The sequence below is a fragment of the Cryptotermes secundus genome, unplaced genomic scaffold (assembly GCF_002891405.2).
Source record: "Cryptotermes secundus unplaced genomic scaffold, Csec_1.0 scaffold741, whole genome shotgun sequence".
Lineage (NCBI taxonomy): Eukaryota > Metazoa > Arthropoda > Insecta > Blattodea > Kalotermitidae > Cryptotermes > Cryptotermes secundus.
In genome coordinates, this window is record NW_019724599.1 from 591457 (window position 1) to 605108 (window position 13652).

General features: G+C 38.5%; 1 protein-coding gene across 1 annotated transcript in view; it reads left to right on the forward strand.

The window, feature by feature from the left end:
• Positions 1–106: 106 nt before the first annotated feature.
• Positions 107–13652, forward strand: part of LOC111862423 (60S ribosomal protein L7) — a 19625-nt gene continuing 6079 nt past the window's right edge. The window contains exons 1-6 of the mRNA XM_023847809.2: positions 107–189; positions 526–712; positions 3774–3949; positions 5429–5519; positions 7245–7401; positions 10491–10588. Of these exons, the coding sequence (XP_023703577.1) occupies positions 179–189; positions 526–712; positions 3774–3949; positions 5429–5519; positions 7245–7401; positions 10491–10588 (720 nt within the window). The 5' untranslated portion in view covers positions 107–178. The remainder of the gene's footprint in view (positions 190–525; positions 713–3773; positions 3950–5428; positions 5520–7244; positions 7402–10490; positions 10589–13652) is intronic.

The window sequence follows — 13652 nt, forward strand, 5'->3', positions numbered from 1 at the left end:
TTTACCCCCGCTCGACTTTCGCATTATGTCCTGAAAATTTTATGGAGAATAGGACATTTAGTAATCCGTGCTTCCAATGGCCTGTGCTACTTTGGTTCTGTAGCCTTTCCGTTCTTATAATCCATGGAGTTAGTAATCAGTGGTGCATGTGGTCAGGATGTGCCTCTAACGCTTAAAAATGGTTGACACGTAAGTGAATCATGTCTGTTAGCATATCAGAAGACATCGGCATATTTTAGTTTTGCTTCATAATAAATTTTACACTATTAATATATCGTGGGAACAAGCTATGTTGGAAGAGGTTACATTTATAGGCGTTTGTGCTTCTTATGAATTCTAAAACCAAGAAATTATTTTCATTGTATATCTTCGGTTTATATTCTTATGCTTTCAGCGTTATTTTGTAAATTTTAGCATGTGCGCAGTTATTTTTGTTAATCTTGAGTTTGCTTATTAACCCGTAGTTTACAATTCAATTTACAGTGTTTCATTTGCTTATTGGTACTGAAAGAATGAACATTTTAGGCAGCCGAAAGAGAAGCCGGCCCAGAAGGAGAAAACTCCTGCCAAAGAGAAAGAGGAAGGGAAGAAGGAGAAGAAAGAAAAGCGGAGGGAGTTAGGAAAGAAATTACCAGCAGTTCCCGAGTCTGTGCTTAAAAGTCGAAAGCGAAGAGATTTAGCCAAAGCAGCTCGTGTAAATGTTGCTCTGAAGGTAATTTTAGTAATATATTTGTGTGCCTAATGTGCTTCACATTTGTGACTGGCCAAGTAGGTGGTTAAGTCGAGTAGGGTTTAAATACCATTCCACATTCAGCCCAAGCTAAATAGATCAGAGTGATTATTGTTATATCGTTTTATCTACTTGGATGTTCATAATGATGTATTTACTAGCAGTATTTAGCTTAATTGTCATTAGGCCATAACAGTGTATTTGGATTCAAACTATTGGTTATTTGCCACTGGTGTCTTTGCAGTATATAGCCAAACACATGCAATAGATATGACCAGATACTAGAATGTTAGAATTTTTCATACTGTAAATATGTTTGTAAAATGGAAATAGTATATCTAAGGTATGTATCTACCTTGACAAAATACAGTAATAAATGTCAGGTAGTTGTAATATTGTGTTGTGGCGGTGTTCATCTCAGGAACCTGTTTTATATGAATCGAGCTTTTCTAGCACAGATTTTCAGGCATTCATGGTAGTGAGTATTTGGACATTTCCTCACATAAACTTCAGGCCAGTAGGCAGTACACATTACAGTTTCTCTTCAGTATCACTCCAAAAAAAATGTTGAATAGCTGCCATGAAGTGAGATATGTCATTTGCCTGTCAACTGTAATCATGAGCTTCTGATACTGTATGAAATATTCATGATTCGTTAGTGTGTGAAAATGCTACGTGAGTGTTATGCATTGAAATAGTGATGATGTGTGTTATATGTGTGGAAAGTAAGAACTTGATTACAGCAGCATACATTTCAGGATCATACAGTTCCAAGCAGAAAATCTGTTTGTTAGACAGGGTTATTATTTGGTAAAAGAAGAACCAAATCAAAACACTTCGAGTACTCACAATGAAAAAAAATAATGAAATTGNATTAACAATTAAGTTCCTTCCGTCAAATGTGACACTTTTTTAAGTTTTCCACCTCGTCACCACCTGCCTTACATGTTTCGNATTTTGTTGCGTCTGTATTTATCTGTAAAGTGCATGTTACAGTTATGGCAGTTATATTTTATATGAACCCAGAATGATTTAGTTTTGTGACCAAATCAGATGGACACATTTAAGTTGTCACACTGACTGAAATTAGCCCACTGTATCATGTTGATAGGATCCATGATGTCTGCAGTTTCTGGTTGTTCTATGTTAACAGTGGTAGTAGCAAAGGTTTGTTGCATTGTCTGACCCACACATTACTTTCTTATGGAGCTGAGCCTTTTTTGAGGAGAAACCAAATCTGCAGCTACTCAACAATTTCGCAGCATTTTATGGAACCTGAAGGTTCATTACCGTGTTCACAAGAGCCCTTCTCTGGTCCCTATCCTGAGCCAGATCAATCCCATCCTATATCTAAGATCCATTTTAATACTCTTATTGTCCACCCACCTGCCCCTTGGTCTTCCCAGTGGTCTCTTTCTGTCTGGCTTTCCCACCAATATCTTATATACATTCCTTGTCTCCCCATTCATGCTACATGCCCTGCCCATCTCATTCTCCTTGCCCTGATCATTCTAGTTATACTTGGAGAAGAGTACAGGTTATGAAGTTCCTCATTATGCAGTTTTCTCCAACCCCCTGTCACTTCATTCCTCTCTGGCCCAAATATTCTCCTCAACACCCTCAGTCTATGTTCCTCACTTAATGTCAGAGACCAAGCTTCACACCCATACAGAACCACCAGGAAAAATTATAGTTTTGTATATTCTAATTTTTATGTTTTTGGACAGCAGATGAGAAGACAAAAGGTTCTGGACTGAATGGTAGCAAGCATTACCCGAGTTCAGTCTGCTCTTAATTTCCTCCTCAAGTAGGTTTTGATTTGTTATCGTTTTTCCCAAATAACTGAACTGCCACATTTTCAAAACATATGTTTCCTATCTTTATGTCATGATTTTGCCCTGCATTTTGGTGATGAGACAGCAACATATATGTAGTTTTCTCTGTGTTTACTTCTAGACCAACCTCCTTGCTTGCGTCAGTTAAAGTTTGTGTGTTTTTCTTTATGGTATCATCACCCAGTAGATTCACATAGATGGCTAAGACCAACAGCTGATGTGTCCCATTTAATTTCAATTCCACCTGGTTTTCCCGGATCTTCCTAATGGAATATTCTAAAGCAAAGCTGAAAAGGAGTCGCGATAAGCATCTCCTTGTCTTAGACCATTCTGAATAGGAAATTTATGAGACAAATGTTTACCTACATTACAGAACAAATTTCAGAAAAATGTAATCTTGAAATAGAGGAACAGTGTTTACTTCGGTTTATTATGTACCTTTTTTTTTTTGTCTTTTTCTTTTTTCAGTATTGTAAACATTGTTGAAAAGGTTAATTAATATCTTTGCGCTTTTCTTTTTGACATGCTGCTGACTTTACATAGATTTATTATTTCAAGCACTGTATTCAGGCCTAAGCTGTACTGTTTCATTCTCATAATTGGAGTTTTGAAAAATTTATATTTTGCGCTAACCATATTAGAGTGAATGGATGTTTCATGGGAACAAAACCATAACATTCCTGCATAGTTTTATTCTCTGACATCATTATCCTAAGAGTGGAAGCTCATGGGAAGAGGAAATTTGTGTTGTAGGGCTGGAAAGCTACTGAGCATTGTCTCTATAAAGCACAGAAGTAAACTAGCCACTTGACACAGTATGCAATGAAATAGGCTTCTGAAATGGAAATTGAGAGACTATATTGTACTTACATGGGGATAGGACACAAGCGAGTGGGCTAATAGGATCTTTATGTATTGTTAGCCGTAAATAACGTCAGAAGTAAAGTAACACATGCTTTTGGTTCAAAATATGGGGAAACAATGGCAGCAAATCAGGAATTACTGATTATGGTGAAGCTGCTGGAAACAAAACCCTCATTTTATGCTAAGGTTTTGCTTGTGGCTTTCTTGTTGTCTTGAAGTCTTTGTTATGAACCATGCTTGTGGTATTGTGGTTTCACTGTAATTGACATTGGTGGCATTGAGCATTAAATTAATAGGGCCTGTTGTGAAAATGTGACTTAATATTAGAACATATCACATTTTAGAAACGAACAGAGTACTACAAGAAGAGGAAGGAAATCTTCAAACGTGCTGAAAAATATGTGAAGGAGTATCACAGTCGCGAACGTGATGAAATCCGATTGGCACGTCAGGCAAGAAATCGTGGCAATTACTACATTCCAGGAGAAGCACGTCTTGCCTTTGTTATCCGTATTAGAGGGTAAGAAGCTCTAAGGAGTAATTGACTGGGAATATATGTTATCCACCTTAAGTATAAAATTATTTTGCCCACTGGTCTCCTTTGTGTTCCAATCTGGCTGCGAAGCAATCTTTTATTGTCTGGTGGTCTCCCACCTACAATGAATGACCGTGAAGGCTGAGCACTATACAACATACTTCTGCCCCAACACATTCTGGACAGCCCCAGGCCACAAACCAACAAAACGATATGTCATAAGTTGTCCAGACCAGCTTTGGGATCCACCCAACCACCTAATCCAGTGGGTACTGCGGGCTCTCTCCCTGCGACGTGAAGCACACCACTCATCTCCAGCTAGTGCTGAGGTCAAAATATGGATCTATACTTCCGCTCCCCCATGCTCCTTCATGGCGTAGTGCTTAATTAGTTAAGCACAGGGACGTTACCTTTTTATTTATTCTTTTTTTGCCTTAGAATGAACCTATCTTTAAGTAAGTACTGGTAACATTTATAAACACAGGAAGAAATCGTGAAAAGAGCTACCCCATTAAGAATGATGATACACTTGTTACAGATCTTTATATGTCATACATGACACTTATTTTAAATGTCTGTAAATATTACATCTTGTTTTAATGGAGGAGGACCTACATTTCTTTCAGAGTGATCTCCTTGGTCTGTCTTTTGTCCATCTTATAGATTTGTAATTTTATGCTATTGTGTCTTCATTTGTAATTAGTCATGAGTTTATTACATACTCGTATTTCAGTTCTTTTTCTATGACTTATGGGCATGCTTGTGTCCCCTGTGTCTGACAGTTTTATGTTTAATTTCAAACAGCTCTGACAAGTCATTTGATAACATGTGTGCGCTCATCCCCAAAACCTTCTGTAATTGTAACTCTTTTGACTGGTATTTACATAATCTGTATGAATGTAATGCAAAAGGAAGAAGCAAGAGGGAGGGGAGTAATTAACTGTGGGATGGATATCGTTGCCCCAGTTTGAGAATTTGGCCATGTAAAACTCAGTTTCAGATATACAAAGTCTGTTAGTTTTTTTCAAATTGGTGTTTTTCCCCAGACTTGAATAAGCATGTTACCAGATGTTATCTCATAGGCTGAATTTTGAAGGTAAAGCCCTTATAGAATAGTTTGTGTTTGTGTAATAGAATGTTGGCATAAAGGTAAAATACTTGATTATTAAAGCGTGTAGGTGAAATGGAGATAACTTTTGTACCACTGGGAAGTAAATTGGTCTTGTGATACTTTCTTTTCCTTTCTGAATTTACTCCTGAGGTTGAATCGGTACCTTCTGGATAGAAGGCTGGTTAGGTTGCACAGTTATTCCAGTTAACTTTTACTGGGAACTGAAACCTGGGCATTTATGTAGTATAGCCAGATGTTGTGCTAACAGAAGTACTGTTTCTTGTCTGAACAGTTGAATTTTGTTGTGTGTGAAGTTACGTATGTGCAGTGGATGAAAAGTTATACTATTTCAGTATCAACCAAGTGGCCCCCAAGGTGCGCAAGGTATTGCAGTTGTTCCGTCTGAAGCAGATCAACAATGGTGTGTTCATAAAGCTAAATAAGGTAAGGAAAGCTTGCAAAATGATTCAGCATTGGTGCAACATATCCACGTTTTCATTTCTTCATTGTATCTGCTTGTGTTATTGTTTATTACATTCAGGGTGTCCTTAAAAGTGCTACATTCTGCTGTAAATGGTTGTGTCATTTTATTAATTTTTTAATCGCATTCAGAACGACTTTTACTAAGCATCTTGTCAGTCTTGTGGAATAGGGAATTGGTCAGTAGCAGCTGTATCATGAAACTAACCATTTTTATTTTCATTTTGAAAAACCAAATGAAAATTACCTGTGAGCACCATCGTGTCCATCTGTCTGCATATAAGAGGAGCCCCATTGTCTGCCTGATTTCAGTCAGACATGGTATGAGGCCTATGTTAAATGTTATCTGGCCATGTTTGTTCTGGTTTAGCTATATTTTGGAAGGCATTTTGCATAAGTGCCTAAATGAACATTATTTGTGCTTTCAGTGTTTGACAGATTTTGATAAAACTGTATGCGATACATATATAAATATAAATTTCATAATGAATGGCCTAAATTAACCTTTACAAGTAACATCTGTTCAGAATTCTGATGAATATTAATAAAATTATGTAAGTTGACCAAGCAGGTTGGTGTAATGGTAATGCCGTAGGTTTGTATTTGGAAGGTGATTGGTTGCTATATGCTGTCACCTTGTGAAAGAGGAAGTGAGACCACCAGAAATCCTTCGTATAAGGATGAGACTGTGTTATGTACACCCAGTGACTGATTCACATAGTAAGTTTCTGAAAACCATAAAGAAGTCTTGAACCTACTGCATTCTCACTTTGGGCCAGCAGATGTACAGCATGCAAACATTTGCTGCATCAGGGGTCAGCTTATGGGAAACAGGTGAATTGCAGTGTATGACATTGCATCCACTGGTGGCATAACTGTTGGGAATGTTAAGCAAGATCATAGTGCATAACAGTTCCCATCTCCATATGGCAAACTTTACAATGATGGCATTGGCTGGGAAATCATGAACCACCTCCCTTACAGGCCTGACTGAGCCCCAAGCGATTTTCATTCATTCAAACCAGTGAACATGCACCTAGGAGGACAGAAATTTCAAGCTGAAGATGAACTTGAACATGGGGGGCGGGCTTGAACTGGCTACACAGTTAGGATAAATTCTTTTTGCTACTATCATCAGTAAGTATTCAGGATGACAGAAGAAATGCATTAGTGCAATGGGAGAATATCTTGAAAAGGAGTGAGTTATGTGATTCTGGTATTTATATTCCTATTTTAAAACAAGGAAGCCCTGGTCAGCCATGAACCATCCTTTTATTTGCATCTTTCACAGATCATGTGCAACAGTGACAATTCTTTTGATACCATATCAGATATGGTTTTTTCTTACTCAGTCATGTTACTTTGATTTTATACCTGCTGCTATCTTACTTGGACCTTGGCGGTAACATTTTATACTGATATCCTTTGTGTACAAGAATGGATATGCCCGTGAAATGTACAAGATTTTCCTTCTCAATTCAGCTTTAATAATGAAGCATACATACAGTTATTTTAATGATGTGAATGACATAGTGAAAATAGAGAAATTTTTAAAAATAGTAACCTCATGCAGAACAATTTTACTTTTTCCATACTTTCTATAGCAGTATATAGTATAATGAATAATGGTATAGGGAATGAAAAAGCAGTCTTATAGAAACAATATTCATAGAATTTTTGTAATTCCAGGCCACAATAAACATGTTGCGCATCTGTGAACCTTACGTTACATGGGGCTACCCTAACTTGAAGAGTGTAAGGGAGCTCATCTACAAGCGAGGGTTTGCTAAAGTTCGTGGTCAGCGTATCCCTATTACATCCAATGCCATCATCGAGAAGAAATTGTGTATGTATTACTTTATTTACTTCTTTCCAGCATATTTTGTGGCCTTCATTTGCTTGATTTTTCAAGCAGACCTTATGCCAGGTTATTTTAGTGCTCCATAATGCATACTTCTGAAGATCTGCTTGTTTCACCAAAGAAAAAGCCGCAATTACTTGGCATGTTGCGCACACTGCTTATTTCTTCACCACTTCAACAGCCATAGTCCTGTCATAAAATTTAGAATAGAAGCTGAAGCTAATGATACTTTTCTGGTCTTGGACCTGATGGTCAAAAAGAGGGCTCATATATTGGCCACGGAAACCTACTCATACAGGTATCATGTGCACTTCAAATTCACCCACATCACATGAAAAGGGGAGCCATTCATAGTTTGATCAGTTGAGCCAAGGTCATATGTCAGGATCAGAAGAGGATTTTAGCAAGGAAGTTAAGAACATAAGACATGATCTGATGCTTGATGAATACCCACAAGAATTCGTTGACTCCATATTTAAGCCATCGAGAAGCAACTGTCCTTCAGATACAATATACCAGTGCACAGTTATTATCCCATATGTTAAGGGTATCTTCAAGAAATTCAGATGCATTGGAAACCATTTCAGTGTCAATCATTTTCAAAACTAAACATGCACTCGTTTGGACATTGGTGAAAACTGGACTGGTTAGAGATGCCCAGCAAACAAAGCAGATGGAGACAGAATCCAGTCTCTGAAACGTAGAGTTTTAAATAAAAGCAGGGTGATTGATAATGTCCAGAAATGCAATAATTGTACCATGCATTTGTGTATAATGTACCATGGAATCTCCATATAGTATTTCTTGATTTATGTATGTCCTTCCATTATTATTACATTCTGTTATCTCACGATGTTCAGCGTGTTTTCTTCAGTTTAGTTTTCAAACCCAATATTATGCTTCAGGGAAATGTGAAATGGGGCTTCACTGTTGTTGCTCTTGTTTACATTTTACTTTAGTCAGTTGTGTCCATATATTTACCTACAGTAAAATAAGTTCATATGTTCAGTATGTTTAAAAGCAGTGCCTTTTTTGCTTGTTATGTGCCAATATATGTATTCAATTGACATGTACCCACAGACTTGTTAAAGGTCACACATTCGTTGGTGCAGTTTTTGTTTTGACCTTGGGGCTAAAACAGCATGAGAGCACCAGCATACATGTTTTTAGAAGAAAAAAAAAAGCAGGCTGATGACATGTTTTAATCTAAAAGAGAAAAAATAATTTTAAAGAGGGAACAGGTGAACATGACATTTCAAGGGTATTGAAAACCTGAAGTGTCTACTTAACAAGAAGTAGCATTTCCATATGGTCAAAACGAGAACTACATTGTAGAGAGAGAGATTGCAAGCACCTTCAGTTTCTTAATGTTGCCTTACATAAATGTAGGACTTACTGAGGCACTTTAATTTTTGCATTACTTTTTACACTGACTGTATTTGTAGTTTTGATTGCCAAACTACTTATATCAGACATTTGTTGAGTATACTTATTACCCACCCTCTTGTCCTATTCCTTGTCATATAGAGCAGAAGAAAGTGCATTTCAGAATCTGAGTATTGTGTCTGAATAGAGAATCAGAAGTGGTTGACAAGTATAATTAGAGCAGTTATGGAATAAAAAAAATATTAGTTGACTCCTCAGAACATGGATGCAATTGGGGGACAGTGTTTTTAGAATGGCAGTCAGCAAGTAATGCCCATTACATGATGCTATCTGATATTCTCTTCAGGCCGATAGCCTCTTTCATTGTGACTTGTGTCAGGTGGCTAGTGAATGCAGGTTAAAAATGGTGAATATGAGAATATTGAAGCAGTATGTCTCTGCAGTTGGAAGCTTGTAAAATAGCAGAAAAGGAAGGTGGTATAGATCGACTTAGAATCGTTCACCATTTTGAAGAGCAAGGGTGAGATGTGAGCAGTTATTCTTTGTGATAGAAGTTCAGCGACGCAGACACAGATTAGCAGTTGTGATTTGGAGTTCCATACTTTTATAGTGATTTTGTGAAAAAAGGTCATATGGTTCATGGAAAGACAGGCAGGCAAAAGCTGTTATGCAGCACATGTAATGATCAAGAGCTTCTAGTGTTCTGAAGTGTGGATTTATTATTTCAAAGACTGAAAGCATTAGTGTCCACAAAGTGTGAGGTGACTTCTGCATTTAGAACTGGCTTGTAGGTATGTTCGTTTTGAACATTTTTCTCTCCAATTCCATCTCTGCTGCAAGCCAAAATAGTTTACAGTCTCTCCTTTATATTAAAATGCCTTTAAATTACATTCCATTGCAAAATATTTTGGCCTTACAAAACCGTCTTCAGGCAGTTGTTCACCAATTGAAACTGCCGCACTGCACCACTTTGTGTGTTGTATGTATCACACCAAACGATCAGTACAAGGGGCACATGGCCAACTGATGAGAACTACACACAAAGGGGGCACAACATGGACACCACAAAATGAAAATAACATGGAGCAAAGAAAGAATGTTCATTCTCAAACACATTTTATTGTGAAGGAGGATATGCAATAGCATGGGGATGCTTTGGCATAAACTGGTGTAGTGCTGCAATCTCAGTTGGTGAACAGTTGCCTGAGATGGCCTTGTAAGGCGGAAGCATGTTGCAGTTGACTGATTTTAATGGAATTTTAAAATAAAGGTGAAATTGTGGACAGTTTTGTGTTGCATTAGAGACGGGAATGAGTGAACGAGTGATACATCAATGCAACAGGATGTTGAAATATAAGATTGTTGATAGATATGGCAGAGCTAATAAGTGCATTTATGCAACTTTTCTTTGTGATAACATATTGCCATACCCATATGAATTTCTTTCCATATTTGGTATGTACTTGTGTAATAAGAAGTTCGGAAGTGGACGTTAAGATTACATATTTCATTTTTTTTATGTTACAAGATCCTATTTGAACAAAAATTTTTATGAATTTCACAAATTATTTTGTTTATACATGAAAGGCCAGAATGCTGATTTTGTACTATACAAATCTGGGGTATGACTGATGTGTGTGTAAATGTGATAAATCTGTTTTTATAATTAAATTGGTATTTTTTCCCAGCAAAGTGCAACATCATCTGCATTGAAGACCTGATACATGAAATATTCACAGTTGGAGATAAATTCAAATATGCTTCCAACTTCCTTTGGCCATTTAAGGTAATGAAATATGACTGTTTGTTTTGTGTAATATAATATGATATAATAATGAAATGTCTCCATCTACACTTCACTTTAAGTGCATCCAAAATGGTCTTTAATTTACTCGCCTGTTGGACCTTTATGTCTGCCCATCTGCCTGATAGTCACAGTGCCCATATTACTGAACAGATTTCATTCAAACAGTATAGTAGGACATTGAATATTAGCTCACCAATTTTGATGTTTCATTTTTTCATTTTAAGGGCCTGTATAAACATTTACATATTTTTGAGGCTTTTGACAGATTTTGATGTGCGGTACTTTTGTTGTATGACATTCATTTGTAAGGTTCATGAATCATAATTCATTTTATGGGCATAATTGAAATTTTATATATATCGTTTAAGTCCTTTACTAAATTTTAATCATGTAGGATATACACACACACACCACATTGTTATAGGTTTGTGTCTACAAGTGTTATGTGGGCCCAGTGATTTTTATTGTGTTTAAAATGAGCAATTTTCTGGAGCAACGAATTCGTGTGAAATTTTGTGTTAAATTGGCAAAATCCCCTATGGAGACATTTGAAATGTTAAAAACCTCATTTGGAAATGAGGCTTTAGGCCAGGCTCAAACGTTTGAGTGGTGGACACTTTCAAAGATGACCGAACTTCAGCGGATGGGGATCCTTGTTCAGGCCGATCATCAATATCCAAAACTGATGAAATTGTTGCAAGTGTTACAAAGTCATTTGTTCTAACCATCATTTAACTTTTCGCAAGGTAGCTGAAGAAGTAAGCATTTTGAAAACTGCCTGTCATGAAATTCTTATGCAAAATTTAGGTATGATTTAAGCAGCCTCCATAGTCTAGGGGTCACATTCCCACCTCATGACTCAAGGTACGCGTGTTCAAACCCAGCGGAGGTCGTGGAATTTTTAAGGGCGGAAAAATTCAGGGAACAAGTCCTCCGGGAGGGACTTTAAGCCGTGTGTCCCGTGTCGTAGATTTACGGCACGTAAGAGATCCTCATGTCTCTAGGAGGCCTCTGAGCAAAATTAGGCAAAGTTACCCACCCAAGTAGTTTCCAATTCCTCCGGTAGATGGGGAAGTATCAGGGACCACTGCCAGAGAGGGCTGACCTTGCTGGCAGAACGGGGCTGATAGTGAGCACCAGTACTGGAAGGGCATGGGGACTGGTAGAATATTAAAGGGGGGTGCACAGTAGATTAACAACTAGTCGCAGTGCACGGGGAAACCCACCCCCTCCAACAACAACAACAACAACAATAATAATAATAATAATAATAATAATAGGTATGAGTCAGATGCAGTCAAATTTGTGCCATACCTTTTGACTGATGAGCAAAAACAAATTTGAGTTTATGTGAGTCAAGAGCTTTTAAATGAAGCTAACAGTGTTAAAAAAAAGCAAGACAAGTGTAGTCAAGCGTTAAAGTCATGCTGACAGTTTTTTTTTTTCCAGTTCTGAGGGCATTGTTGACCATGAATTTTTTCCAGAAGGCAAGACAGTGACCGAGGAATATTATCTTGAAGTAATGAAACATCTTCATGAGGCTGTCAGAAAAAAAAAAGGTCCGATGCTTGGAGGTCAAATCGATGGATGCTCCATGCTGACAATGCACCCACCCCACATTGCTATTAATCCATCAGTTTCTGATGAAACACAAGACAACAGCTGTTCCACAACCACCTTACTCACTTCATATGTCACCAACAGACTTTTTATTCCCCAAATTAAGAATGTTGTTGAAAGGCTGATGTAATTCCACATACTTCGGGAATACTTATACTGCTCTGTCCAAAAAGTATCTGACCTTGGGCCGGGAGAACAAAGTTCTGTATCTTGATGGTTACAATACCTAATCCCCTTCAAAGTAGGCCCCTTGTGACTCCAAACACTTAGGCCAGCGGTCCTTCCATCACTGGAAGCAATTCTGGAAGTCTTCTTTTGGAATGGCATGCAACTGCGCCATCACGTTCTGTATGATGTCCTCATGGCTGTCAAAACGGGAGCATTTTAGTGATGTCTTCAATCTTGGGAACAGCCAGAAATCACAAGGAGCCATGTCAGGAAAGTAGGGAGCCAGGCGAACCTGTGGAATGCCATGCTTGGCCAGGAAACCCTGGATCAGGTGTGATGAATGAGCTGGGGCATTGTCACGATGCAGCTGCCAGTTGCGTGTGTCCTACAGCTCCAGTCTCTTGCGCTGAACTGCATCATGAAGATGGCAGAGGACTTCTTGGTAATACTCCTTATTGACAGTTTGCCCTAGTGGTGCATACTCATGACGCACAACACCCCGGTAATTGAAAAAAACAGTCTGTATCACCTTCAGATTGCTCCGAACCTGTCGTAATNACTGCGCCATCACGTTCTGTATGATGTCCTCATGGCTGTCAAAACGGGAGCCTTTTAGTGATGTCTTCAATCTTGGGAACAGCCAGAAATCACAAGGAGCCATGTCAGGAAAGTAGGGAGCCAGGCGAACCTGTGGAATGCCATGCTTGGCCAGGAAACCCTGGATCAGGTGTGATGAATGAGCTGGGGCATTGTCACGATGCAGCTGCCAGTTGCGTGTGTCCTACAGCTCCAGTCTCTTGCGCTGAACTGCATCATGAAGATGGCAGAGGACTTCTTGGTAATACTCCTTATTGACAGTTTGCCCTAGTGGTGCATACTCATGATGCGCAACACCCTGGTAATTGAAAAAAAGCAGTCTGTATCACCTTCAGATTGCTCCGAACCTGTTGTGATTTTTTGGGCCTCGGGGATGTTGGATGCTTCCATTGTGATGCCTGGACCTTGGTTTCTGGGTCATATCCGTACACCCATGACTCGTCACCATTGATCACAGTCTTCAGGAACTCAGGATCCCTGTTGTAGCACCGCAGCATATCCAGTGCGACCTCAAGGCAGAGTTGTTGGTGCTCTGGCGAAAGCAGCTTGGGCACAGATTTTGCCGCCACTCTTCGCATGCCCAGATCTTCAGTTAAAAATTGTGTTTGTAGAACCTCTGCTGATCCCAACCTCATCAGCAACTTTCCGGATGGACAAG